At 35.3% G+C, this 26,837-nt stretch overlaps 1 protein-coding gene across 1 annotated transcript in view; it reads right to left on the bottom strand.

The window, feature by feature from the left end:
• The window catches only part of DPYD (dihydropyrimidine dehydrogenase), an 806,347-nt gene that overhangs the window by 144,576 nt on the left and 634,934 nt on the right, over positions 1–26,837 (bottom strand). Inside the window, exon 19 of the mRNA XM_003260094.4 lies at positions 9,612–9,754. Within this exon, the coding sequence (XP_003260142.1) occupies positions 9,612–9,754 (143 nt within the window). The remainder of the gene's footprint in view (positions 1–9,611; positions 9,755–26,837) is intronic.

The following is a 26,837-nucleotide window of genomic DNA, read 5'->3' as shown; positions in this document are numbered from 1 at the left end:
GATCCTGAGTAAAGCATTTTGAAATCAGGTTTTTTTTTTTTTTTTTTTTTTTGCTTTTGAATTGTGAGAGCTCCTTATATATTTTAAATATTAACCCCTTAAAAGACATATGGTTTGAAAATATTTTTCCAAATCCATAGGAAGTCTTTTCATCTTGTTGATTGCTTCCTTTTTTGTATAGAAGTTTTCAGTTTGATGTAGTCCTACTTGCTTATTTTTCTTTTGTTGCATGTCCTTTGATGTCCTGTTCAAACCATCATAGCCAAGGCCAATGTCTAGGAGCTTTTCCCCTGTATTTTCTTCCAGGAGTTTTATGATTTCAGGTCTTATGTTTAAATCTTTAATTCATTTTGAGTTTGAGTTTCAGCGGAGCCCAGTATTACGCTGAAGCCAAACCCAGAAAAGGGTACTACAGGAAAAAAAGTATAGGCCATATCTCTGATAAACATGGGTGCAAAAATCTTCACCAAAGTAATAACAAACTGAATTCAACAGCACATTAAAAGAATCATTCACCATGATCAAACAGCAGTCATCTTAGAGATGTGAGAATGATTAAACCTATGCAAACCAACAAATACAACACCACATTAACAGAATGAATCACAAAAACCATATGATAATCTTAATAGATGCAGAAAAAGCATCTGACAAAATTGAACATTTTTCTTAATAAAAACTCTCAAAAAATTAGATATACAGGGAATGTGCTTCAGTACAGTAAAGGCCATATATCACAAGCATTCAGCTAACATCATAGTCAGTAGTGAAAAGTTGAAAGCTTTTCTTCTAATATCAAGAACAAGACAAGGATGCCCACTCTCCTCATTTTTACTCCACATAGTACTGGAAGTCCTAGCCAGATTAATTAGGAAGAAAAAGAAATAAAAGCACCCAAATCAGAAAGAAAAAGTTAAATAGACTCTGTAGATACCATATTATAAGTAGGGAACTCTAAAGCCTCCACCAAAAAAGAGAACAGTTAGAATAAATGTACTCAATAAAGCTGCAGGATACAAAATTCACATGCAAAAATTACTGATGTTTCTATAAATTAACAAAAAATATCCAAAAAAGAAATCAAAGAATTAATATCACTTATAGTAGCATAAAAATAAACACTTAGTGATAAATTTAACCAAGGAGGTGAAAGACCCGTACACTGAAAACTACAAAACATGAATTAAAGAAATTGAAGAAAGCACAAGTAAGTGATAAGATATCCTATGTTCAAGGACTGGAAGAATCCATAGTGTTAAAATATCCATACTACCCAAAGCAATCTAAATATTCAATAGAATCCCTACAAACATTCCACTGGCATTTTTCATAAAAAAAAAATCACTGAAGCATTTTTTAAGGTTAGAGGATTGGATGATTTACCATTGAAATGTTGACATCTTGTCAAAGCACATTATAGAATAAGATCATAGAAACAAACAGTGCCATGGAGAAATGATACATTCCAAGAAAATTCGCTCAAAAAGTTTGAAGCAAATTTTGCTACGAAAAGCAATAATTGGGCTGGGCATGGTGGCTCACTCTTGTAATCCCAGCCTTTTGGGAGGCTGAGTGGGTGGATCACAAGGTCAGAAGATCGAGACCATCCTGGCCAACATGTTGAAACCCCGTCTCTACAAAAAATACAAAAATTAGCTGGGTGTGGTGGCACGCGCTTGTAATCCCAGCTCTACTCGGGAGGCTGAGGCAGGGGAATGGCTTGAATCTGGGAGGTGGAGATTGCAGTGAGCTGAGATCGTGCCACTGCCACTGCACTCCAGCCTGGCAACAGAGTAAGATTCCATCTCAAAAAAAAAAAAAAAAAAAAAAAAACAAAAAAAAAGAAAGAAAGAAAAAGAAAGAAAGAAAGAAAGAAAAGCAATAATTGCCCAATAAAATGTCATCTGAAACCCTAAGAGACATTTCAGTTTATCAACTGTGAGGTGGACCCTATTTAGCTGATGTGATTACCATGCATTGCATGCTTATATTAAAATATCTCATGTAACCTATAAATATGTACACCTACTATGTACCCACAAAAATTTTAAGAAGTTTAAAAAAGTATATGCCCTTTACTGATCAATTACATTATACTAAAATATATTATGAAATAATTAGAGATAAATGCAATTTGGTTTTCTCAGCACTGCTTAAACTAGTAGTGAAGAAGAACTCATATAATGGCTTTTATAAATAAATTTCAGTGCATTTATAATATGGGATAATATGTGACCACTGAAGGTAGCACTATATACCAAAGTATGCTGACATGCAAAACGTATTTTGGTATATCAAGTGATAATAAGGTTCAGTTTGATTATACATATGAAAATAAATAAATAAAATTAAAAATAAACTGTGAGGTGATATACAATATTTTGTGAACTTACGTTTAATTCCTCAATTAGCAAAAATTTAAGCAAACGATGCTGTAACCTAGGTTTTTTCTTCAAAAAAAATTTTGTAGGATTTACAACCAACAATTTTTAATAAAAATATTATCTTTACAGTGAAGTCTGTTTGTTTCCCACAGCACTTATCTTATGTTAAATATAATACACTTACATTTAACATTTATTGTATATTTTTCTGTCTCCACTCACAAGAATGTAAGCCCAATAAGGTAACAGACTTCAGCTGTTTTTTTTTAATTCACAGAAATATTCCAAATTCCTACAACAATGCTAAGAATATATAGTAGGGTCTCAATACATATTTATTAAAAAATGAATGAATGAATTATTCTCAGTGATGCATATAAAGCAAGAAAAAAGGTATGCGCTATCACACTTATACAACTTATGAAAAAAATTAGCTTTCCATTCTTGAAATGTCATTACTCTTCTTAATGTCAGTCATATGGCTTAATTTACAAATATAGATTCATTTGGAACAGATTTCGAAATTACTAATTTGAGTGTAAAATCTTTATTTTAGCAGTGAACTCACTTAATTACATAAGATTTTGAAATTACTGAGTGTAAATCTTAATTTTAGTAGGGCACTCATTTATCTACATAGTCTATATACATGATGAATAGTGTATGAGAAAAATCAGAAGCAAAATATTTATTTATATTGCTATTTCTATACCCATTATAGGACTTCTATTTCTATACTCCAGTGTATCAGCACCATAACCTAGATATTTAAATGAATTTCATTTGTCTGGTCATACCTGCTATAAAGAATTCATTTTGTTGGTACGCATTTCACTTGTGAATAGAAATCATTAGAAAGGTAGATTTAATAAATATTGTAAAACGAGAGAACAGAATTGGGTTGGGCAACGAGAGCCAATGAAAGGATGATATGAGAGAAATGGGAGGATGATGATGGAGAGGCTCAGGGCTCTGAGCTGTATGAAAAAGATTCGAACCAACTGAAAGAATTTGAGGCTGGGCGCGGTGGCTCACGCCTGTAATCCCAGCACTTTGGAAGGCCAAGGCAGGCAGATCACGAGGTCAGGAGATCGAGACCATCCTGGCTAACATGGTGAAACCCTATCTCTATTAAAAATACACACACAAAAAAAATTAGCCGGGCATGGTGGCGGGTGCCTGTGGTCTCAGCTACTTGGGAGGCTGAGGCAGGAGAATGGTGTGAACCCAGGAGGTAGAGCTTGCTGTGAGCTGAGATTGCGCCACTGCACTCCAGCCTGGGCAACAGTGCGAGACTCCTTCTCAAAAAAAAAAAAAAAAGAAAAAAAAAAACCGAATTTGATGGGAAGTAAAAAAAAAAAAAAAAATAGAAGAATAAAAAGAAATACTGACTAGTACCCAAACCCCAGCAGACATTAAACACTATGTATTTGGAGTAAGCCCAATTGCAGAGTTACATTAATTTCTCTAATAATATTCAACAGCTTAAAAGTATGCTGAATGAAAGGTTAGGTTAACCCAAGATTAGGGAGTGGAATGAAGTGAAATTCAGAACAGAAGAAAGATGGAAATATATATTCTCTACCCTCCACTGAACTACCAAACTAAAATTATAAATTCAAATATTTCCCACTTTATGATCATCCTAAGTGTATATATATATATGTATCTTAATACTGATTTTAGTTCATACTTTAGCTAATATTGGTTAAAAAAACATGTTCCAGCTGAGTTAAAAATCTGACTCAAGCTAATGGCAGAGCTGATAAATAATCTTTAAATTTCTACAGATTAGATTGCCAGTTCTCTGGGCAATAAATTCTCTTAGGTATTTTTTAGCTGAAATTGTCTTGATTTCCTCTTCATTTCTGAAGTAAAAACCTATGTGTGAAACTTTACATTTTTAACAAAATCATTTGGGAACCAATATTTTAATAGCCGGAAAGTCTCTGGGCTATTCCCAGCTAGAGCTAAAGAGGTAATGATTTTTTTATACCATGTGAATCCTTTTGTCCCCTCTTCACAATTCTGGTAAAAACAAAACAAAACAAAAAACCCATAACCAAGCACATTCATTTAACAAATTCATTCAACCAAAATTTACTACGTTTCTGCTACACACCAAGCTGTCAATACATGGGGTAACCAATGGCTTATGATGGGGCCTGGCATAAAAAGATAAATTTAGGCAAACAGATTTCCTCTCTTAGCAGTCTGAGCTTCACCCAAAGGAATATAAATCATCCCATTATAAAGACACATGCATATGTATGTTCATTGCAGCACTATTCACAATAGCAAAGACATGGAATCAACCTAAATGCCCATCAACGACAGACTGGATAAAGAAAATGTGGTACATGTACACCATGGAATACTATTCAGCCATAAAAAATAATGAGATCATGTCATTTGCAGGGACATGAAGGGAGCTGGAGGCCATTATCCTTAGCAAGGTAATACAGGAACGGACAACCAAATACTGCATGTTCTCACTTAGAAGTGGAAGCTAAATTATGAGAACACAGGAACACATAGAGGGGAATGACACACACTGGAGCCTATCAGAGGGTGAAGGATGGGAGGAGGGAGAGGATCAAGAAAAATAATGAGTACTAGGCTTAATACTTGGGTGATAAAATAATCTCTATAACAAACCACATGAAACAAGTTTACCTATGTAGCAAACCTACACATGTATCCTGTACTTAAAAGTTAAAAAGAAGAAATCCACGCCAATAGACAGTAAGCTAGTGAGACACTTCATAGAGAAATGAGAGCTAAAAGGCTACAAGGTGGAGTGGGTCTAAGGGTCATGACAGCCATGTGATAGAAGTTCAGAGGAGGCAGGAGTAAGCCATATAGAGAACAAGAGTGGACAGAAATTTCGTTTCTTCTGAAGAAGAAATCACATGGCCCACAAAAGAGAGATGGTAAAGGTCTTGCCCCAGAACTGTCCCACTGGTTCTTGCAATTCCAGTTCCAGGGTCCTTTCATGTCCAGAATACAATGGGCTTTATGGGCATAGTCAGTGAGTTTCTGATTTTCCATCTAAGAGGAGCCTAAGTAGAAACTGACATTTGAATAATTATTTCACCATTCATTTCTATGAGGACACATAGTACCCTATGTATATTGACATACTAGGATCTGCACCCTGAGCACACATCTACACGCAAGACACATAACTCTCGTTTAGTTTTCTATGATTTCACTTTTCTTCTCTTCATAGAATCTTGACTCTTAGAGGTAAGCTTTAGCCTGAACATGTAAGCGTTGAGTGGGCACGGAAGACTTGCGTATTACTAATATTCCCGTCTTACAGGTCCTGTGATGGAAGACAGGCAATATGTCTAGTTGGAAGAGTATTTGCTTTGTGGCTGTGAAACTCTAGATGGGAATTCTGGCTCCATTGCTAGTCATGTGACTGCTAATAAAGACATACCTGAGACTGGGTAATTTATAAAGGAAAGAGGTCTAATTGACTCACAGTTCCACATGGCTGGGGAAGCCTCACAATCATGTGGAAGGCAAATGGTGAGCAAAGTCTCGTCTTACATGGTGGCAGGCAAGAGAGCATGTGCAGGGGAACTCCCCTTTATAAAACCACCAGATCTAGTAAGACTTATTCACTGTCAGGAAAGCACAGGAAAGACCTGCCCCCATGATTCAACTACCTCCCACCAGGTCCCTCCCACAACATGTGGGGATTATTACAATTCAAGGTGAGATTTGAATTGTAATCTCACACAGAGCCAAGCCATATCAACCACTTTCATCCTCCAAGCCTTAGTTGATGTCAATAAAAAAAAAATATTTAAAAATTTCGCTCTCAGGTAGGTTGTGGAAATACTGTATGTAGCAGCAATTACTACCAGCACATAGTAGACAGTCAATAGTCTTTACTTCCATGTGTGACTTGCCCATGGTCACACGTGACAATGAGCAAGAGTCTCTTCTGAAACCCACTCATAACTCCATTGTATCCTTCAGCCCAGGTATTTCTACATGTTGATGAAAATAAATTCAGGTGATACTCAAGCCTGGATACTGTTATCTTCCAGATTCTTTTTGAAGACACTGCTCCATATTCTTCCTTCCTTCTTGATATCCTAAGGTGCCTTCTTTTATCATTTCCTTTCTTCTGAAAAAGCTTCCTTTAGCCATTCTTTTAGTTAAGGATTCCTGGCAATACATTCTCTTAGTTTTTCTTTAGCTGAGAATGTCTTGATTTCTGGCTCATTTCTGAAGGACACAGGATTTTGAGCTGACAGTTCTTGTTTTAGCGTTTGAAAAATGTCCCACTTCCTTCCAGACTCCATGGCTTGTGATGAGAAATCCCCTGTTATTAGAATTGTTTGTCACCAATAAGTAAGGTGTCATCTTTCTCTTGCTGTTATCGAGGTTTTATCTTTTTCTTCAGTTTTCAGAAATTTGAATATGATGGATTTTGGTATGGATTTCTTTGAAGCTGCCCTCTTTGGAAGTTTACCTTGACCTCTTGAATCTACAGGTTTATGTCTTTTGCAAAAATTGGAATATTTTCAGCCATTATTTTTTTCCATTCCTGCCTTTTTCACCTCTCCTCTGGGACTCTGAGGACATTAGTGTTACATCTTTTGTTATAGTCCCATAGTTCCCTGAGGGCTGTTTTCATTCTTTTCTTCAGTCTTTTTTTTTTTCTCTCTGTTTTTTATATTGGCCAGTTTCTATTGCTCTATCTTCTAGTTCACTGATTCTTTCTTCTTTTCTCTCATTTTACTATTGAGCACATCAGTTGAGTTTTGTATTTAAGTGACTGCATTTTTAAGTCCAAAATTTTCATCTTTATATCTTCTATTTCTTTGATCAGACTTTCTGTTGTTTCATTTGTTTCAATCATGCTTGTAGTTGCTTGTTAGTGCAGCTTTATAATGGAGGCTTAAAATATCTGCCAGATAATTATAGTATCTCTGTCATGTTAATGTGGGCATCTATCAATTCTTTTTTATGGTCCAGGCTGAGGTTTTCCTGGGTCTTGGTATCATGAGAAATTTTTAATTGAAATCTTGACAATTTTGGTATAATATTAAGAGACTCTTGATTTTATTTAAACTTTGTTTCTGCTAGCTTTCCTTGGTGTCAGTCTGGCAGGGGAAGTGGAGAACGCCACCTCCTTAATGCCAGATAGAAGCCCAGGTATCTTACTTGGCTTTCTTGGACACCCAAGGGGCATGGCTCCTGGTTACTGCTGGGAAGAGGTGAGAATTCTGGCTCTCCAGTGAGCCTGCACTGACACACCCCTGGCTAAGAGGTGCAGGCACGCCTTATTGCTGCTCCCTACTTGGCCTTCACTGACACCGTAAGAAGGAGGAAAGGAGAGTGGCCTTATGACCACACAGTGATGATGAAGGTCCTGACTTTGCACTAGACCTCCTCTACTACTACTGCAGAAGCGGGGAGGAGGGACACCTCATTACTCTCAGGTGAGGGCAGAAGTCCAGGCTTCTGATATGGGATGGGGGTGAGGGCTCATTTTTGCCCAGTGGGGATGTGAGACTGCTTGATGAGGGTGGACGTCTAAGATCCCTACTTGTCCTTTGCTTGCATGGATGGATGTAGGGATGGAATATTTATCTGTGGTGTTGGGTGGAGCAGGGAAGTTATGTCTAAAAGTTCTCTCTCTTGCTAGGCTGCCCCTTTCCTGGTTCTTTGGCTAGAGACAGCAGGCTTTTCGTCTGCACCTATTGTTGTTTCTGGGTTGTTGAGCTTCTTTGGCTCCAAGTGTGAGATGAGATATGTGAGGAAAAAAATCCCAGGAAACTCACCACTGTGTTGTTTCTCGGGTCTTGAGATCCCTAGCCAATCTGCCTTCTCTTCACCTTTCAGTCTTCTTATATCATCAGTTTTATATATAAGGGTTTTTAGTTGTATATAGTGGGAGGCATAGAGAAAAGTAAATCTATTCCATCTTCTTGGAAGCAGAAGTCTGCCTCCATTAGCTTTCTAATACATAGTATTTCAACCGTAGAGTGTAGGTATTTTATAGAACAATGTTAATTCTGATTGTCAAATTAGCAACATGAACTATTTACACTCAACCCTTTTGCCAGAGAATATGTGATGCTAAACTTTCTGCTTTCCAATTACCATCAATGCTAAGTAGTGAGAAGTCATTATTAATGGAGTATTACCAGAGAGTTCACAGTCTAGTCATATAAAAAGCTTGGTCCCTAGGCCAATTCAGACTACAAAACCTGAATCAGAAATTCTTATGCTAAAATGTGCTGACAGTACTAAGCCCATGTTGAGCAACATTATTTTTAAAAAGTATATGAATAATTTTTAAAGTCCTAATTTTTATTATTTTAGCGGTATTATTAAGAGTACAATTCACTACATCTCACAGCATCCCTTTAAGAGGACAAGGGAAGAAAGAAGTTCCCTCAGCTTTGTACCACAAGAAGCTGAACAATCAATTTATTTTAATACTTTAAAAGTTATAAAGCCAACAATTTCCTTCTTTGGCTGCCAGGAATCTCAGGATCGAATTTGGTAATGACATAGATTTTCAAACCCTTGATTTCATTTTGTTTTTCAATTGAGATTTTACTTTTACCCAGATTTCCTCAGGTATTGTTTTTCCAGGAGGACAGTACGCATTTTGGTACCTGATCTAATTTATTTCAGGATCACGTGGGTGAATAAATGTATTAAGAAAAGAGAGTCGGAGCTGGGCGTGGTGGCTCACGCCTGTAATCCCAGCACTTTGGGAGGCCGAGGCGGGCGGATCACGAGGTCAAGAGATCGAGACCATCCTGGCTAACACGGTGAAACCCCGTCTCTACTAAAAATACAAAAAAATTAGCCGGGCGAGGTGGCGGGTGCCTGTAGTCCCAGCTACGCGGAAGGCTGAGGCAGGAGAATGGCGTGAACCCCGCGGGGCGGAGCCTGCAGTGAGCCGAGATCGCGCCCCTGCACTCCCGCCTGGGTGAAAGAGCGAGACTCCTTCTCAAAAAAAAAAAAGAAAAGAAAAGAGAGTGGGTTCATAAGCCCTCAACAGGACAGGAAATATACCTCAGGTCTCTTCATAACTTGTCAGAGGAACTTAATACATGCTGCCATTTTGATCCCAAATGGCCTCCTTTTCAAGAGGCCCAAAAAAGAATCTATTTTTTTTGTCACATAACTTACATTGTATTTGTGAGATGGAGATTTTTAAAAGGGACAGACAAACACAATGACTACCTGGAGGACCGAAGCACCGCTGTGGAGAAACTGAAGACCACTTTCAGCAGAGTCAATTCCACCAGTAGCCAAAATGGGAAATCCAGGCAGAGCACGAGCAATGGAGGTCACAGCTCTTAAAGCAATAGGTCTGATTGCTGTCCCTACACAAAATCAGAATAATCAATGGTTAGCACACTGACCACTTGAGTATACTGTCTTATATTACTTCTATTACTATCATGTGATGACAGAGTCACTGGACAAATTTCAAATTACTTTATCTCTGTTTAAGATGTATACATATGTAGTGTATAAATGTTGTTTTAAAGCATGTTAATTTGTTAATGGATGTTTATTTATTTTAAGGACTTTGATACTAATATTGAATTTAGACATGTTATACAAGTAGGTACAGCAAACACAGAATTCTCTATGCACACATATTACATGCATATTACAACTTGATATACGGTAATACGTAAAAGATTGCATAGAATATTTGAGCATCAGTGGCTCACACCTGTAATCCTAGCACTTTGGGAGGCCGAGGTGGATGGATCACCTGAGGTCAGGAGTTTGAGACCAGCCTGGCCAACATGGTGAAATCCCATCGCTACTAAAAATACAAAAATAAACATTAGCTAGGCGTGGTGGCAGGCACCTGTAATCCCAGCTACTTGGGAGGCTGAAGTAGGAGAACTGCTTGAATCCAGGAGGCAGAGGTTGCAGTGAGCCGAGATCACACCCTTGCACTCCAGCCTGGGTGACAGAGTGAGACTCTGTCTCAAAAACAAACAAACAAACAAAAAACAAGGAACAGCAGATTTTGAAAAGAAAAACAATCACATACAGCACATCAATAGACATACAGCTATGTTATGTTTCTTTAGAGTACAAAGCAGATGCTGTGAACACAGACTGTAAAAAAAGGCAAGGTGCTGATGAACTTACAGATTCCATGTTGCTTTTTATATGTACTTCCCACAATTTGAAAAAATAATAGGGAGTCTAATCCAATTTTTCACATATTAGAAAGTTTTAATCAAGTTAAAGAGAATTTACTAGAATCTAGTAATTAGAGTGCATGCATTTAGTTTTTAAATATTTAATTAGCCAGACATTGCCAGTATATTATTCCCTAATAGTAATAAAAATTGTATGGATAGAAAGAATACTTTGGGGCTATTTTTATAATGAATATATTGTACTAAAGCTGCTTTGAATTCTCAAATGTTAAACATCCCAGAGTACATTAATGCTTTCATAATAAAGGAATATAATTAGATATTCCTGGTGTTCCTTTATAAGTCAGGGGTCCTTTAAGCATTTTCTGAACTAAAGACAGTTCAATTTATGCAAGAATTTGACATTGCCTTAAACCAGGGCTCCACAAACAACATAAACAAACAACTGGTTCAGCCTCATGTGGCGAGTTCTTTGTCATCACCTCCACCACCACTAGTCACCAGCAATATCAATGTGTATTTACTGGAGTGCTTACTCTGAGGTAGCACACACAGCCTTCCTTTAAAAAATGGCCAGAACTTAAAATTAAATTAAATTAAATTTAAAAATTAAATAAAATAATTAAGAAAAGAAACAAAAAGTTAAAACAAGGGCTTTCAAGCTGAAAAGGCTAGATAGCATATGATGCCAACTATATGACATTCTGGAAAAGGAAAAACTGTGGAGATGTGAAAATATCAGTGGTTGTAAGGAGTGAACGTCAGCGATAAATAGGCAGAGCAAAGAGGATTTTTAGGATACTGAAAATACTATATATACTGTAATGGTGGATACATGTTGTTGCACATTTACACACACACACACACACAAAACACACTTAGAGAATGTATTTGTTACACTCGTAGAATGCACAACACCAAGTGTGAAACCTATTGTAAAGTTCAGACTTTGGGTGGTTAGGCTATAGGTGTCAATGCACGTTCATCGATGACAACAAATGTATCACTCTAGTGGGGAATGTTGATAATGAGGGAGGTCATGCATGTGTTGGAGCAGTGGATATATTGAATATCTCTGTATCTTCCTCTTAGTTTTGCTGTGAACCTAAACTGCTCTAAAAAATAAAGTCTAAAACAGAGGCTGGGAGTGGTGGCTCATGCCTGTAATCCTAGCACTTTGGGAGGCCGAGGCAGATGGATCACCTGAGGTCGAGTTTGAGATGAGCCTGGCCAACAGTTTGAGACGAGCCTGGCCAACATGGTAAAACCCCGTCTCTACAAACAAATACAAAAATTATCTGGATGTGGTGGCAGGCGCCTGTAATCCCAGCTACCGGGGAGGCTGAGGCAGGAGAATTGCTGGAACCCGGGAGGTGGAGGCTGCAGTGAGCCGAGATCGCACCATTGCCCTCCAGCCTGTGCAACAAGAGCCAAACTCCGTCTCAAAAAAAAAAAAAAAAAAAAAAAAATCAGTGGCTTTCTTTTTATCCTGTTCATATCTGTTTCAGATAAAACTGAACGTTTGCATGACTAATGCTTTTGTACTCAACACAAAAATGTTTGTGGAAATGTCTACTTGTGGCTCCCACACCTAAAACATCTTCCTCTACATATTACTATAGTATTCCTTAGGAATATTCAATGCTGATACTTCAAAATTCATAATAGACATTTTGAATACAAAGTATTAAGTTGGGCAAATTAGAAAGTGGACATTAAGATTCTACTTCTATATTATTTATCAGTGATTCCTCACAGTTTTTATGTTTTAACCATAAAAAGGCTAATGGTGGACAGAATTTATAGTGAGAATACAAACACACACATATATATACACATATCTTTAGTTATACTGAAAGAAATCTACATAACAAAAGTTAAAGGAAAGCATTTTTTAAAGAAAGCTATAACAAACTTTTTGATAGACACACAGCTATCTCTGCATAATATAACTGGCATAGTCAATACATACTAACCCAATGGCTTCTTTACATACACACTACTTTGAAGTAATAAAGAAATATTGGTTTTTTCCCCCCTTATTTAGTTGACCCAAGAGAGTAAATTTGAGCTAAGTAGATAAATAATTTATTTCTACCTCCACTGTTAGAAGACTATCATTAACAGTAAGGGGTAAAATTTCAAAGTGGTATACAGGGATTTGGCCACATATTCTATTGATATTAATGGACATAAAATGGCAACACAGCTTTGAAAAATTAACCAGTGACACTTAAAGGGCAACATTATTACACAGGTGTTAAAAAAATCAGGAAATTCTTATTGGCATTTGAAGATGTTCAATTAGGTCAATAAGACATTTTCTAATTTATGCTTTTCTTCCTTTCTAAGGCTTTTATAATGTACCTAATGAACAGAAAAACTTTTCAAAAAACAAGAGTATTTTTTCAAGTTAAGAGTAACTATGTTCTTGGAGGAAATGAGATCCAAAAAATGAAGAAATGATCTCTCGGTTGCTGGACTACAGTAAATTCAGTTTTTATTTCCATTATAAACCCAATTTGATTTTTTATAACTCAACTGATTTAATATGAAATATAATCTACCTGTTCTCAGCATTTTTATGGGGAATAGGTTTTAAGAATGACTTCATCCACTAAGAACGGTTTCTAGAAGGAAAATGAAGGTATATAAAAAGACTTTTCTAAATTGCTATATAGAATTTATTTTTAGTTTTAGAATGACAGAAATGAAGTAATAATAGGTTCAAGATAAAAATAAAACTGTTGGTTTAAAGAAAATACATATATCAATGCCATACAAAATTGTACATATGCCAATTAAAATCATAAAGACTTCCTGAATTACAATTATCGAGATAAAGGTCTTTTAAAATTTTGTCAGTGCTACAGTGATTAATGATTTTTAGACCAAAGACTAGGGAGGAAGAAGCCAGTGTAAGAAGTTCAAAGAATGTGTATGCGGGCTCTATCCTTAAGGAAACAACAAGGTTTAAATCAAGAAATTGAAATCCTATACACTTAAATGAACTAACAGGTAACATGCAATTTAAATTAAGCCCTCATCTACATGGGGTGGCCAGATGAACCTAATGGGGAATTCAGTTACATCAAGCCATTCTGCTTCAACTGTGTGGAATCCTCCAATAAAAATCAAGCCATTCTGAGTTCCTACGTTTTGAAACAAGCTGCAGGTTCGAACAAACAAACAAAAAATGAACTGGACTTATAAGTTGCAACATTGCTACCAAGAACTTTGCTTTGCATTATGTGGCTCTCCTAGTGGACTAGACTGAACTGTAACTTTTGGTCTCTAATCATTCTAGGCCCTCCATGTAGTCACAATTTAAAATACAAATCAGTGTGTTGAATTCACAGATTGTCTTAGATAAACTACACAGAACATTTTTGAATTGGTTCATGTTTCAGAAAACCATTTTAGTAAGCCAGAGATTTTGAATTAAGTTAATCAATCTGATTTTGATGAAAAGTATTTTTCTTAAGAAAATGAACTCTCGTTTGTCAGATATCATTTTAAATAAATTTCAGAAACGCTATCATTGGCTATAATATTATATATTGATATATGTGTATTAATGTATCATGGCAATCAGGTTCCTTACTCAGTCTTCATTTATCCATTAATCTGTCTATCCACAAAATATTTTTAAGCACCTATGGCTTTTTTTTCCTGGTTCATCAGTTTGTGTCCTAACTATATGTCTACGCTTGACTCACAAAACACCAGGTCTTATCACTGTAGTAGGTTATTTCAAGGTAATAATTTGAATCCAGTTATTCATTCTCTACCAGTATTCCATTAGAAACAATTCACATTTGTTAGAACATTATACATTTTATAAATACTATTAATATGAATTCTATCAAGAAGGCAATTTGAGGATGAACTAGTTACCAACGTCAGAGAGACAACTGGGCCAACTGCTGAGGTTCAAATCTTAGTTCCATTTATAAGCTGTGTGACTTTGTGAAAACTTTTAAATCCCACTGAGTCTCAATTTTGTCATCTATAAAATAATAAAAATTGTAATAACGTCTTCATAGAGCTGTTCTGAAGAATAAATTACATAATATATATAAAAGGCTAGCACATAATAAAAATTGTAGAAGTGTTTGCTGTTATAATTTGTACTGCCCTCAAGGACAATTGATTTCAGAGGGAGCATTTATGTAGTTTACTTTGACATTGCCTTCTGTGTTCTTGTGTGTTTAGTGATGCAATTAAAACCAATTTTTAAATTGGAGACAAAAGCATGATGCCTATGATGACAGAACTTTATCCTCTGAAACCTTAAGAGGACCATACATGTCCCCTCCTTTTACTCTTTTCCTAACAGCTGTCATTTAGCAGTGTCATAATGTTGATGAAGATTACTTTGACTCCAAAGGGAAAAAAGCCTCAAAAGGCTGACATCAATATATTTAAGAATTTTTTTTTGATAAGCAAAATGTCCATGGATTTTAATTACAATATCTGAACTCAAGTTTATTGGTGAAAAGGAGGCAGAGATGTACTTTGCATAACTAAATCCTTGAAGAAAAAAGGAATTTTTAATGAGCAAGAGAGTGTGGAACATATGCTAAATAACTGGAATTTTGAATAATTGAGTTTAATTCTGTTTGTCTTTTTCCCCCTAATCATTTGACTCCTAGGACAGCGACTGTTACACAATTAATTGTTAGAACTAAGTCCACAATAAACTCCCTGATAATAGCTCTAGCTGGCAATAAAACAGAAATTGGGTTATAATACTCATTCGTGCTCACTGTGTATGCAAAAAGAAAATGTAGTTTTAATTTGCTTACATTAATTAAAATATAATGAATTAAGTGGATAACAAATTCATTAGAAATTGAACCTTGACTGTCTAATTGTTAATAGGTTTAACATCATCCAGAAGAAAAAAATTAGTAGATCAAGAATTTCAAGGATTTAGGAGGTGAGAGATTGATTTTTATAAACTACATATAAATGAAGCACCAACAAATTTATGCTTTACTAGAATAAGTGTAAAATGTTAATGAAGTTAATATACTAATAAATACATGAGACACAGCTATTTAAAAATAACATCTTTACACATGGATTAGGGTCCTCTGAGAATATTTGCATAATTCAACCAGAAACTGAAGTACTAAAAGGATCTAGGGTTATATGTAGAGATGTGTAATTTAAAGAGAAGAAATGGAAAAAATAAAGTTGATTATTTGATGTTATTTTAGTTTTTTCAGAAAAGCTAAAAATTTTCTTCTGAAAATGTTTTAACTTTAGTTGAATTTTTTGTTTTCTCCAAGACTTCATATCTTCATAGCTATGTTTATCTGCTTCATAATGCATTCAATATGTTCCTAGTGGATTCATGTTAAATAACTCAGTACCTAGCATGTGTTAGGCATTTATTTTTACCAAGAGAATTAATAATATTCACCAAAGAGGGCCATTCTCCTTTCTGAAAGTGTCAGCTACTGTTAGTGGAATGAGTAGGATCACTCACTCATAGAGTGATTTCCATGTGCAGACACTGAGGCAGGGGCTTCATGTACACTGTATACTTTAACCCTTATAACTCTGAAGCTAGGCGCTGTCCTCTCTATTTTGTACATAAAGAAAGAGAAGCTCAAGCTGAATAAATAACTTATCCAGTGTCACGTAGTTTAAAAAGGATCTAATACGATTAAAAATAAAGTCTCTGCGACATGAAAGTTCCCATTTTCAGTTATTATTGAGAAGTGACAATGCAGCAATTACAAAAGGGACCATCTTTGGATTATTTTTGCCTAAGAAAACTAGTATCAGTACAGACTGATGCTATGAGAACACAGAGGAAGTCCAACCAATTAGGCGTAAGTCTCAAATCATTTGCTTTATACAATTGTAGCTTTGAGCAAGCTCCTCAACTTCCTAAAACACTGGTTTTCCCTAATTGAAAAACAAGGACATTAATACCAATAATATTCTAGGGAGTTGGGATGTATTAGATGATACAACTCATGGGAAAGACTTGGCACAGTGCCTAGCTTATACTGTATATAAGCTAATATTAGTGTCAAAGCCAGAGAAAATTGATCAGAAAAATAAACATTCAGCTATAACACATATAAGGATAAACTTAATTTTTAAGGATTGTTAATATTCATTCCTAGATATAACATTTGGGCATCCTTTTGTAACCCATATGTTATTTCATTGGTTTCAAAATTATGAATATTCATAGCTTGAGTCTATGGTAGTAAATGTGTGTATCTGTGTGAATAAATCTTTATTAGATTTTTAAGTGTAATTTGCAACGTGTGTGTGTGTGTGTGTGTCTGTGTATATATATATATCTCTCTCTTCTAAGTCTTTTTTGAAGAATCTGTTCCATTAGTGCTTAGACACAAAGTCAAATATACAACAATGTTCCTGGAAGTATTATTTTCTGTAGCAAAATAGTGGAAAACAATCTAAAGGATCACGAGTAGTTACTCTATTAAATAAATTATAGTTCATCAATATATGATATTCTAGAAAACCTTTAAAATTGACATGCAAATAGCTCTAATTTATAATGTTAAGAGTTAATCACAAGTAGCAGAGCAATATATATAGTATGGTCCCATTGTTGTCAAGAAAAGTATGTGATTACATTTAGTATGTGTGCATGTAAATGCATATAATGTTGAATTTCATACTGTTCACAGGTATTATCTCTGGGAAAGGGGGTGAGTCCTGCAGTAAAGGGGTTGAAGACCTTTCAAGCTTATATATATATATACTTTTTATTGTTGGATTCTTTTTGATAAAACGGTGTTATAATTTACTTCTGTAGTGAAAATATCTATTTTTATAATGTTCCTAAAATTCACCTTACAAGAATAAGCATCATCCGAATATATGATGTGACATTTTTATATATGGGTGATACATACAGTGATTCTATCCTCTGTACATTACAAAGAACATGTTTGGTTCTGTGTCCAATATTTTAGATAAAAGATCTACAAACACAACAGAGTGAATAGAATGATCTCTCTTGATCTGTCTTTCTCACACACATATCATATATATCTATATAGTGATTGAAAGAAATCCTATAAATGGTCTCCAAATATTTGAAGGATAACCATGAAAAAAAGGGCTTATCCTATGTAGAAAATTGGGACGAACAATTCAGCATACACGATTGATTTTATCATTCTTATTTTTATAATTAATTTATTGTAAATTCAGCAATGAAAGCAGCTACAATGGGACTTCCCTGTTCCTTGAATCTTGATGGCTACTTGACAGCAAGATGCAACAGAAAGACTTCTCTGTACTACAGGAAATATTGGATTAGTTTTTCTCTTCCAATTCAAAATCGGGGGATACTATAACTTTTTCTTGGTAGTTTAAGAGCAATTTTACATGCTCTATAGTTTTCCAATAGATACCAGTGAGTAACTTAGATAAGAAGCAAGTATGAGTTAACTTTTAAGATTAAATATGTTAAATATAAATGCTCCTCTTTTGAATGCTTTCTAATTGACAGATATTTTCCTATTTATTTTTGCATACATTGTGCTGGTAACATTACTATGAAATAGGTATTTCTGTCTCTATTTTTATAGATGTGTAAACTGAGATTCAGTAGGGATAAATGCCACATCCTCAAGATCACTGTTAGAAAGTATGGGTCCAGTATTGGAATCCAGGCCTACCTGACTCCCAACACCACGCTCTTAACCACAATGCTATGCTGCTTCCTGATTTTAAATGTCTGGATATAAATTAAGCTTTAGAAAGAAGAGTTAATAATAATAATTGTTATAATTAATAAAGATATATTATCCAGGTATGATAAAACCATAAAAATCAATATTATAGAAAAATAGACATTATATTAATTGTTGGATAAAAATTAAATTAGAAGTAGAGTAGTTAGTAATTGTATAACTAGAGTAACCATATAGCCCAGTTTGCCCAGGAGAGTCCCAGTTTATTATACCTGTATTTATTTGTAATTACATGATGTAACAATAGCTATCTTCCTTTGGTCTAAAAGTATCCCAGTTCAGATGATAAATTATAGAATCATACTAGCTATAACTAAAGATAATTATGTCCAAGAATAATAGGACAAAGACAATTACAGAAGCAAAGTGAAATTTGTTTTAGAACCAAAACCAAATTTATGAGGAGCTTAGAAACTCACTATACTGTCCAAGACTCAAAAGATGGCATGAAGACCTAAATGTCTTTAAATTTGTCACTAGAGAGAAAAATATACAGCATTTACTAGGCATAATTAGTCTACATGTATGTTCTTTCTATTTTCAACCTGTAGGTGGCCACCACAAGCTACACTTATTAAACAACTCATTAGTAGCATTTTCAATACTGTCATCTTCAGATAATTAGCAATTTATTTAAATAACCAATTTCTGTAGAAATAATTGCCATGAAATGCCCTGAACCTACTTTTTATAAACTATAATAAAAGTGTTAAGATAATCCCTGACATTTGCAAATGCCATTAGTTCACCTTTCCTTTTGATAGTGCTATGGCATTATGTTTAAACAATTACCCGATAACACAGCAGTTTAATGAAACAGTACAGTAAGCACATTCTTCAATATGGCCAGAGAGGACATTCAGATTTAGAAAGAAATCCAGTGTGCAGACAGGTTTACCCAGAGGAAAAACACAGCTAAAAGAAAAAGAATTACTGAATTAAGGACATTATTGCTATTTCCAAGTTGGTTTAGTTTCCATGGTAGATGCCATATCATATGTACTCTCTTTGGAAACAAGAAAGGAGAGTTTTACAAGTTGATTTATGTGATAGGCTGGTGTAAACTATACTCATATATATCTACGAATATGTATAATACCTTCATTGTATTATTTGCTCTATAACCTTGATGCAGGAACAAGTAGTAAATTTTTCTTACTATCAATCTTAAATGTGCTTTTACTTTAAAAATGGAGTGCACTTTCAAAGTAGAGTTATTGAGGAAATGCACAAATGGTTTTACATCGCAGCTAGTATTTATCATTTAAAATAGACCAGAGTTCTAACTCAGTTTCTTCCTTGCTATTCAGTTCTTTATACTACTAAGATCCATTGATGTGGGATTATACAGTGTGTCTTGGTTGCGAGTGGTAAAACTATTTGAAGACTTTATAATTTTTAAGCTGTTGTCCACTTCATATGAAAAAATAAAATTAGAATTCAAAGCCAGTGGCAATATTATTTTTATGGTTAGACTGAAATAACTTGAGAACCTATTAAGTACCAGTTGCTCTGCTAAATTATTCACTAGTTATTTATATCCTCACAACATCGTTACAAGTCACATATACATTATCTCCATTTTACAGACAAGGAAATTCAGGCTCAAGGAATTAAATAGTATGTGCATGTAAGAAAGGCAGGGCTGTGTGGTTAAGTAATGCATTATAACAATAAGACAATTAGTCTGCAATATCACCATAAAATTCACTGCCGGGTTTGAATATGAGGGCTTTTCTTTATTTCCAGATTAACCCATGTCTCAATCTCTCCAAATAAGAGCTTCTGGCAATGCTTTTGCCTACAATTTTAAAGGTTTACCTATAAGTATAAATAGAAGAACTATTTAAAAAAGACATATTTCCCCAGCCAAGAAATTATTCTCACCTATGACAGACTTAGTGGACTTGAAGTAACATTTCTCATGTGATTTTGCTTAAGGATGTCCAGAGCAAATGTTACACAGCATAAAAATCTCACCATTCTATGTGTTTTCAAATATGATTATTTGAGTAGGCGAAGGAGGAAGATTATAATGACAATGATAATGCCGATGACCGGAGTTTCATTTTACTCTTGGGAGAATCCAGGATAACAAGTGGGCATTATTCTGAGAACATACAGAAAAATAATAAAAAAGAGGTTCCACATCCATTAGGATCCTATTTCTTCTTCCTTTGGAAAATCACAATTTCTTTTCTCTCTGAAATCCTGTGCTCTGTTTACTCTGTGGGTGGTTCTATGGCCAGGGTGTCCATGGCAGCACTTGCTGTACTGTAAAACCATTCCTTTCACTCTCAGCAACGCATTCTCTTTCACTTTACAAAGAATTACATGTGTTAATCTCCATGCTCTGTGATAAGGCTGTGTCCCTCAGAGTCTACTGAAACACAGGCTGTACAGCAGTTGATGCCATTTTGTTCTCTTCTTTGGCCTGGACAACTCTCAAAGATGTGGTGTGGACAAGGACATCTGTACCTGGGCCCTTATCTGAACCCTCTGAATCAATGCTCACTCTAAAACTGACCAGGCACTTCGAAAAAGAGAGATCCTACTGTTAAGTTGCTCTGTCAGTTGACAATAACATTTCTTCCTAAATTTCAATAGGGTAGAAAATGAAAAATCATTTTCAGTCAAAATTATTTCTTGTACCCAGCACCATGGCTGTTGCTCAAAGGCAGCAGAAGAGATGTCTCTTCTCAGCAAGCTTATAAGGCTGGGTCAATGAGATAGAAAACATGGACAACCCATGTTCACATGCCCAATTTTGTGGGTCAGACAACAGACACTGCTGAAACTTAGAAGACAAGGAGAGCCAGGAAATCCGAGGTGGTCTAGGAAGGCTTTGAGGAAGATGCAGGACTTACTTCAGCTGGGCTCTTGAAAGATAAGTGGGTAGGTCTGGGGCTACAAATTAGGATATTTCAAACTGTGGCAGAGGTTGGGAACAAGGTGAGAAAAATTGCAGATATAGTTATGAACAAATCATATTTATAAAACACGTTAACAGCCAAACCAAAGTAGCCTCTCAGGTTGGGAAATGGTATACAGTGCATTACATAGTGTAGGGATGTTGCCTTGTAGGCAGGAAAACAGCCTACCCCCAGCTCTCGCAGCTACCAATATCAATTTCTATATGGTATTTTACTTTTTAAAATGCACTAAAAAATATTGACCTAGTATAAGAATAAACAGGTTTAAATTTAAACAAAAGATCAAATGAGGGAAGTTCAAAGCTATTTATTGTTAATAAAAATAATATTGCTATGTTAATAGCAATTGTTATTAATGAATTAATAAATATTGCTATTTACTGCCAATAAAAATATTTCTCAGGGGAGACTAAAGAGAATCTGTACTCTTTATACATGTCCCTGTCTGCAGCCTTTCTAGAGATCATAAAGATCTTCCTAGTCTGATGAAAAGTAATATTAGGATTTTTATCAAACAGAAGAGATAAGAATTATAACTAGAATAATATGATCCACTTTTTCAGAATATAGAGAGCTTATATAATGGAAGAGAACAAGTGTTCCATTCCATTCAACCATTCAGTAACTATTGCCAGTAATGTGAATTACCATTTTCACAGATGCATCTATACTTTTAACAAACATCATAAATACTGCAGGAATCTGTAGCATGTATTAAAAAGAGCATATTATCAAAAAACTAGGAAAGGAAGAAGAACTTAAGACTACATTAGTTCAGACAAGATCTCCTAAAGTATTACCTAAAGGAACTGTAATACTACCCTAGAGCATGAGGATATGGAGCAGTCTGGCAACCTCTCTTAACATACCGCAAGTCAGCTACATGCCAAAAATGGGAAGCTAGTTTCAAGCTGTGCATATCTGTGTGGCTCCTGAGACCCCTGATGTTTCAGGGCTTTGGACTACAAGCTGGGGATGTGCCTCAACCAAACGGATGATAAAAACTAGTAGTGATTTGTATAGCCACTGAGTAGGCATGAATTTCTAATGTACCTAATACAAAACCAAATAGAATAAAATAGAATAATCTACATAAAGCAGGCAGCACAGTGACAAGCACATAGTAAATGCTTTAAAAATGCCATCACTACAGCTTCTAAAAATATAAAAGGATAATAATAGAACAATATGAACAATGTCATACAATAAACTCAACAGTTGAAGTGAAATGCACAAATTCCATGCAAAACACAACTAACCAAAATTAAGACAACAGAAAACAGAAAGTCAAAATTAAAAATAGATCCATAACTGTTGCAGAAGTTGAATTCATAATAAAAAACATTTTCACAAAGCAAACTGCAAGCCCAGATGGCTTCACTGGTAAATTCTATTAAACTAAAGGAAGAAATAATACCAATCTTACATAAACTCTTGTAGAAGATAGAGGAAGAATGAGCCAATCTCAACTCATTTTATAAAGCCAGTATAATCTTGATATTGAAACCTGACAAATAAATAAAAGGAAAATAAAATTATAGACCAATATCCGTAGACCCAAATATGTGTATTAAATAAATTCAGCAATATATAAAAGGTGTAAAGCATCATGATCAAATAGTTTATCCCAGGAATATGAAGGTAATTTGATATGGTTTTGCTGTGTCCCCTCCCAAATCTCAGTTTGAATTGTAACTCCCACACTTCCCACGTGTTGTGGGAGGAACCCAGTGGGAGGTGATTGGATTATGGGGGCGGGCCTTTCCTGTGCTGTTCTTGTGATAGTGAATGAGATCTGATGGTTTTAGAAACGGGAGTTGCCCTGCACAAGCTCTCTTTTTGCCTGCTGCCATCCATGTAAGATGTGATTGCTCCTCCTTGCCTTCCACCATGATTGCAAGGCCTCCCCAGCCACATGGAACTGTGAGTCCAATCTCTTTCTTTGGAAATTGCCCAGTCTCATGTATGTCTTTATCAGCAGTGTGAAAATGGACTAATACACGGTTTAACATTTGAAAATCAATTAATGTAATTCACCAATCAACTGAATACAAGAGAAAAGACATATGAGTATCTCAAAAGGGTACAGAAAGTGTACACAGGAAAATTTGAAATTCATCCATGATGAGAAATGTAAGCAAAACAAGGGTGAGACTATCCTCAATCTGACAAAGAACATCTACAAAAAAATCCTATGGCTAAAATCAGACTTAATGTTAAAAAATTGTTTCTCTATATACTCTTTATACTTTCTATATACTCTATTCCATATACTCACAAGAAGCAATTATAAAGTTAAAAAATAATATTTACAATAGCACCAAAAAGCAACAAATAGGAGTACATTTAGAAAAGATATGTAAGATCTGTGCACTAAAAATATTTTGTAAAATATTTCTGAAAAAAATTGATAATACTTCAGAAAATAAAGAGACATACTATATTCATAGACTTGTTGACTCAATACTGTTAAGATGTTAAACTTCACCAAATTGATCTGTAGATTCAACACAACTCAAAACAGAAATCCAAAAAGGTTTCTTTGAAGAAACTGATAAGCTGATTCTTAACATTATTTAAAAATACAAAGGATGTAGATTAGCAAAAATAATCAGGAAAGAAAATAACTCAAGGACACAATTTCATTTTAGGACTTGCTTTCAATTTATAGTAATAAAGACAATGGCATTAGAATATATGACGAATAAGTGAAAGAGAACGGAGTCCTGATATAGTCCCACAGATAAGGCCAATTAATTTTTGACCAAGGCAGAAAGTCAGTTCAATGAGGGGAAAAAGTCATTCTAACAAATGGTGTGAGAAAATCAGGATATTTGTAAGAGGAAGGGGGGAAAAAAGAAAAGAAAAGAAAAGCAAGGAAAAAATGAAACCATGGCCTCTACCTCACTTCATACAGTTTTTTTTAAAGATTCAAGATGAATTATAAATCTAAATGTAAGACTTGAAACCATAAAGTTCCTAGGGAGAAGAAAAGGAGAATATTTCTGTAACCCTGAATTAGGCAAAATTTCATGGAAAGGATCTTAAAAGCAATGACTAATTTAAAAAAAAATTGATAAACTGGACTTCAACAAAATACATCATTAAGAAAATAAAGAAGCCAAAGTCTAGAAAAAAATGTATCCACACACATATATTTTAAAACGAACTCATATCTAAAATATATAAAGAACTAGAAACCAACAGTTAAAAGATTACAATAGACAAAATACTTGAACAATACTTTTAAAAAAGACATACAAATGATCGATAAATACACAAAAAAGCGTTCCACATCAGGGAACTTGAAATTAAAATCACCATGAGACATCATTTTAGGCCCACAGGAACAGCTAAAAATCCAAAAGACTATAACACCAAATGTTGATGACAATGTGGAACAAAACGAACTCTCACATGCTCCTGGAAGGAGTATAAAATGATAAATCACAGCCAGGCACGGTGGCTCACACCTGTAATCCCAGCACTTTGGGAGGCCAAGGCGGGCAGATCACGAGGTCAGGAGTTTGAGACCAGTCTGGCCAACATAGTGAAACCCTGTCTCTATAAAAATACAAAAAATAAGTCGAGTGTAGTGGTGTGTGCCTGCAATCCCAGCTACTCAGGAGGCGGAGGCAGGAGAACCACGTGAACACGGGAGACGGAGGTTGCAGTGAGCCGAGATCACGCCATTGCACCCCAGCCCAGGCAATAACGCAAGACTCCGTCTCAAAAAAATAAAAAATAAAAAGAAAAAGAAAGAAAGAAAGAAAGAAAGAAAGAAAGAAAGAAAGAAAGAAAGAAAGATCACTTTGGATAATTGTTTGACAGCTTCTTTAAAAAATGACATACATCTATCCTATCACGCAGCAATTTCTTTCCTAGATATTCACTCTACAGTGAAAACAGAACTAAAAAAGCTATGTACAAAAGTGTTCATGACAGCCTTACCCATAACAGCTCAAAACTGGAAACAACCGAAATATCCATCAATTGGAGAATGAATAAACAAATTTTGGTCAATTAATAGAATGTAAACTACTAGCAATAAAAATGAAATTTCTACTGATATATGTGACAATATTATTTTAAAAATTATATTGAGCACAAATGAGGCCAGACATGTCCCCTATTCACACACACATGGAGGTAGCAGGGAAGAAAAGTAAGAAAGAGAAAGAGAGAATAGAATGAATATTATTTAGTTTATATGAAGTTCTAGTACAGATAAAAAGAATCTATGGTGGTATAAGTCTCAGCTGGAGATGGAGAAATTGACTACCAAGCAACCCAAGAGAACTTTCTGGTGTGAAGGAAATATCCTCTATCTTGTTTCAGATTGTGTTACTACAGATGTGTATCATTTTGAAAGCTAGCTTAGCTGAACATATATCATATCTGTGTATTATATTGTATTTAACTATACTCCATTAAAAATAAAAATATATGAATACATAAATAAGAAGTAGCAAAAATGTCCATCTCAAAAGTGAGCATCTCCTATATGAATCCACTTCTAAAAAATTCTTTTGATGGTCAGAATCTTTCAAATACTTCATTTTATGAAATATGAGGACATCTTCCCATTTGCAAATAGAAAATGAGTCTGTGGCAGGGCACGGTGGCTCATGTCTGTAATCCCAGCACTTGGGGGGAGACCAAGGCAGGTGGATCACCTGAGGTCAGGAGTTCGAGACCAGCCTGGCCAACATGGTGAAAACCCATCTCCTGTAAAAATACAAAAATCAGTTGGGCATGGTGGCGGGCACCTTTCCAGCTACTCGGAAGGCTGAGGCAGGAGAATCGCTTGAACCCAGGAGGCGGAGGTTGCAGCGAGCCGAGATCGCGCCATTGCACTCCAGCCTGGCCAACAAGAGTGAAACTCTGTCTAAAAAAAAAAAAAAAAGAAAGAAAAGAAAAGAAGAAAAAAAATGAATCTGTGAGCTTATATTATAAAGGTGAATGGGACTGAAGATCATCGTCTGCAGTACATCATGTAAGGTAAATCAATGTCAACTTAGATGACCCAGTGAGAGCAATTTTTATGGTGTTGTTGCTCTTGTTAATGCTTGTAATCTCCATGAAATTTTCTTGAGAGCAATGCTTTTACAGAAGTCACATATATCACATACAAGCACGTACACACAAACATACACATACACACACAAACACACTGTCAGTGACAAATCACTAGTTACTAAGAATAAGGACACATGGAGTACAAAATGATGCACATATAAAGACTGGTATTACGGCTAGACTATACCTCTAAATCATAACTCTTGAATTAGCCAGGCATGCTAAAAATCACTCTATTTAGAAAGGCACAGCTTCAGTGAGCCAAAGAAGCAGGTTGGCCCTTTGCTGACTGTAGTGCTAAGTGAGACCCCAGAGCCAAATTTCAAAAAATGCCATCAACTGATCACAAATATTGTTAACATATAATGAGAATGTCTGTTTCTGTACTTTATGCCCAAATTGGTATTTGAGTATAGCTTTACCTCTCCAAAACAAGAGAGGGGTCACTCAAGGGTGTTATTCCTATTAAAACCTTGTAGTCATAAACTTAACTTCCCAGACAAATCTTTA

This window comes from Nomascus leucogenys, chromosome 12 (genome assembly GCF_006542625.1).
Source record: "Nomascus leucogenys isolate Asia chromosome 12, Asia_NLE_v1, whole genome shotgun sequence".
Lineage (NCBI taxonomy): Eukaryota > Metazoa > Chordata > Mammalia > Primates > Hylobatidae > Nomascus > Nomascus leucogenys.
The sequence above is the reverse complement of the archived record's forward strand: the minus strand, read 5'-3'. Positions and strand labels throughout refer to the sequence as shown.